This window comes from Etheostoma spectabile, chromosome 1 (genome assembly GCF_008692095.1).
Source record: "Etheostoma spectabile isolate EspeVRDwgs_2016 chromosome 1, UIUC_Espe_1.0, whole genome shotgun sequence".
Lineage (NCBI taxonomy): Eukaryota > Metazoa > Chordata > Actinopteri > Perciformes > Percidae > Etheostoma > Etheostoma spectabile.
Window position 1 is genome coordinate 17,439,215 of NC_045733.1, and position 3,074 is coordinate 17,442,288.

General features: G+C 41.1%; 1 protein-coding gene across 1 annotated transcript in view; it reads left to right on the plus strand.

Annotated features, from left to right (window-relative positions):
• Nucleotides 1–1,045: 1,045 nt before the first annotated feature.
• Nucleotides 1,046–3,074, plus strand: part of LOC116704516 (mothers against decapentaplegic homolog 3) — a 30,965-nt gene continuing 28,936 nt past the window's right edge. Inside the window, exon 1 of the mRNA XM_032540109.1 lies at nt 1,046–1,807. Within this exon, the coding sequence (XP_032396000.1) occupies nt 1,605–1,807 (203 nt within the window). The 5' untranslated portion in view covers nt 1,046–1,604. The remainder of the gene's footprint in view (nt 1,808–3,074) is intronic.

The following is a 3,074-nucleotide window of genomic DNA, read 5'->3' on the forward strand; positions in this document are numbered from 1 at the left end:
GCAGTAAAGTCTTTCTTTTGAAGCTTGAAGAACAAAGGCAGCCTCACACCCTAACTTGTCCGACTATCACTTTCTGTGGTGAGCTCAGCTGTTACACACTCTATTGTACATCTGGCACTTGGCTCCCTGACACTGTGTGTGTGGACTAGTGAGTGAGTGAGTGTGTGTGTGTGTGTGTGTGGGAGGGGGGTATATGCATATGTGTGAGTGCATGTCAGACGATGTGGTTTAGGGCTGAGCCGCGCTGCAAACCAAACTGCCACCTTTTTGAGTACGCATCCTGTGTTTTTACCACTAACAAGCTGAGGCAAGTTGGTGGCTCAGCTTGTGCATGTGTGCATAACTTTCATCACCTTCCATTTAGAGCAGTTATTTACCCATGTGGAGACAAACAACCCAGTAGCAATTACCAGAAAGTCTTGTTGTAGATGCAGTCTTTTCACAATAAACACACACATGAATGTATCCTTATGCAAAATAGGTGACTGCCTGCTGGATAATTAAGAGTGTCTGGAATAAAAGAAAATGAAATAAAGAAAGAAATGAGTGTATTTTCCTATTAAAGTTAAAAACATAAACTTTATGACTGTAGAGGGAAATAAAGAGGTAAGAACATCATGGCCCTCTTTGGACTGCAATTATGTTAGTAGATGAACTGAAACAGATGGAGGATTTCATTTCGGGAGATTTCAAGAAGATCCACAAAGAATAAATAAAGCATATTTAGCTGTGGAACTGTTTAAAAGCAGAGCCTACATATCTTATAGCACCCATATATCCTAAATCCCCCCACATATACAAAAGATCAACACCACAAGGACTTAACTTAATCACACTTTCTAAGTGCAATCACATGCAATTAACTGTTTTCCACAGTTTTACATAACTAAATCAAGTGATCTGTGCATGTGAGTGATTGGGACAGCTTATTTAGGCACAGTGCACATGCAATTTGATCAGCAAGCAATATCAGTGAAAAGGCAGAGATTGTGCAATATCAGCGCAGCACATTTGGCCAGCTGCTCAGGCTGGCCTCTCTAGGTCCGCTGTGCAGTCTAAAAGCCTGAATTGTGACTCCCAGCAGCAGCTCCTGCATTTGCATTTGATGCAGACTTGATGCAGACTTCTTGCAGACTTAAGACCCAGCACCGCGGATGACTCTGAACTTCTCAAAAGTTTGCTGATTGGCGGTTCAAGCCACAAAGAAACACTAAGAAATTATGTTCACTTCGATATTTAAACATAGTTCGAGTTAAAAGCGTAGTTTGGGTGTGAGTTGTGTTAAGTGTGTTTAAAATAGCTCCGGTTTGAAGGACTGCAGACGGGACTAGGTTTCCTGGCGGAGTAGCACTAAATTCAGAGGGCAACAGACTACCGGTGAACAGTTCACTGCTGAGCTTGAGCAAGACAGAGTGAACTAAAACTGGAGGATTTAACTCCGGGATGCGTTGGTGTGGCATTTAATAAACATCAACAATTTATCTTTAGTTAATCGATATCGCTTTCACATCCACTGTTTGGACCCTTTAAAGAGCAGTTCCCGTGTTTTGTACAAAACGCCACCTGGACTTCTCGACACTGGAAGGACTTAAACTGAACCCAAGATGTCAATTTTGCCTTTCACTCCCCCCATTGTCAAAAGACTTTTGGGCTGGAAGAAGGGAGAGCAAAACGGCCAGGAAGAGAAATGGTGTGAAAAAGCCGTGAAAAGTCTGGTGAAGAAGCTCAAGAAGACGGGGCAACTAGACGAACTGGAGAAAGCCATCACCACCCAGAATATCAACACAAAATGCATCACTATACCGAGGTAAGGAGAGTTGATGGTGACCGTAAAGTCAGCATCCTAACGTTAGCTAGCTGAGGTAGGTACGTTACTTCAGTTTAAACGTTTAATTACAGCTTTGTTACAGAAAACTCAAAGGTTTTCGCAGTCTTTAGCTAACTGTAGCATGTACATGAATGTCATCCTTACTTGACTGATAAGTTGACATTTCCACTTCCTGTCTCGCGTCAATATTTCAAACTCTTGCTTTCTTTTTGCGTTAGCTAATTATACAGCAACACGGGGGCTAATGTAATGCTTCACGAGCTAACAGTGGTCCATAAGGATAGCTAGCAAATCATCGCGTCAGTTAGCTGCCATGCCATCATATGTAACGTTACACTTTGCTTTAAGTGAACTGAAACATTTTCCAGCAGTTTCTAGTAATACAATTAAGATGTAACTGGAGTCATGTTGTTGGAAAATGTGGATATAATATGTGCATCACTAGCCAGCAGCCTAATGCAATGCAAAAGCACAAATAGAGTCCAAGTTATATAACTTGGCCTTAATCTGGGACGCTTTCTACTAGCGCTGTGGGTTTGTGTTAGTGCGTAGGCGAGCCTGTGGTCTCCTTTCAGTGCGTCTATACAGCCATTTAAAACGATCAACGTTGGCATTCAACATCAAATTATTGCTTGTAGTTTTAGGCATTCAGTTCAGTCATAAGCAGTCACTTTTCTCCCTTGATGGAAGGCTGTTACAGGTAAGAGTTGGTGAGGTACTGTTGTAAACAAAGACCATGTCTACCAAAAGTCAGAGTTTTACCTATCACCGTTCCTAAACATCATGCTAATAGAAGTAATGTGGAATTTTAAGGTTTTGTCTATTTTGTCAAACTCAAAATGTGTGCATTGCCTTTGTAGAGCCATAATATCATAGCTTTTATTACATACACTCAGTTGCCAGTTTTTAGCACACCTAGCTGAAATGTGTCCATCCCAAGTACAGTATACGGTATCACTGAGCAGTGGTACATCTCAACTCATGTCAATACAGCGATTTGTTGATTGGCAAAACATTTGTTGGCAATTATTTTGACAATCGATTCATGGTTCAGTCATTTTTAAATATCAAACACTTGCTGGTTCCAGCTTTTCAAATGTTAGGTTGTGATGTTTTACTTTGTAATATGGGAAAGTAAACTAAATATGTTGTGGCTTTGGACACAATACATTTTAATACTACATCTCGCGTTCTTCCTTCAGCCGCAACAGCAAAGCTGTGTGTGTGTGTGTGTGTGTGTGTGTGT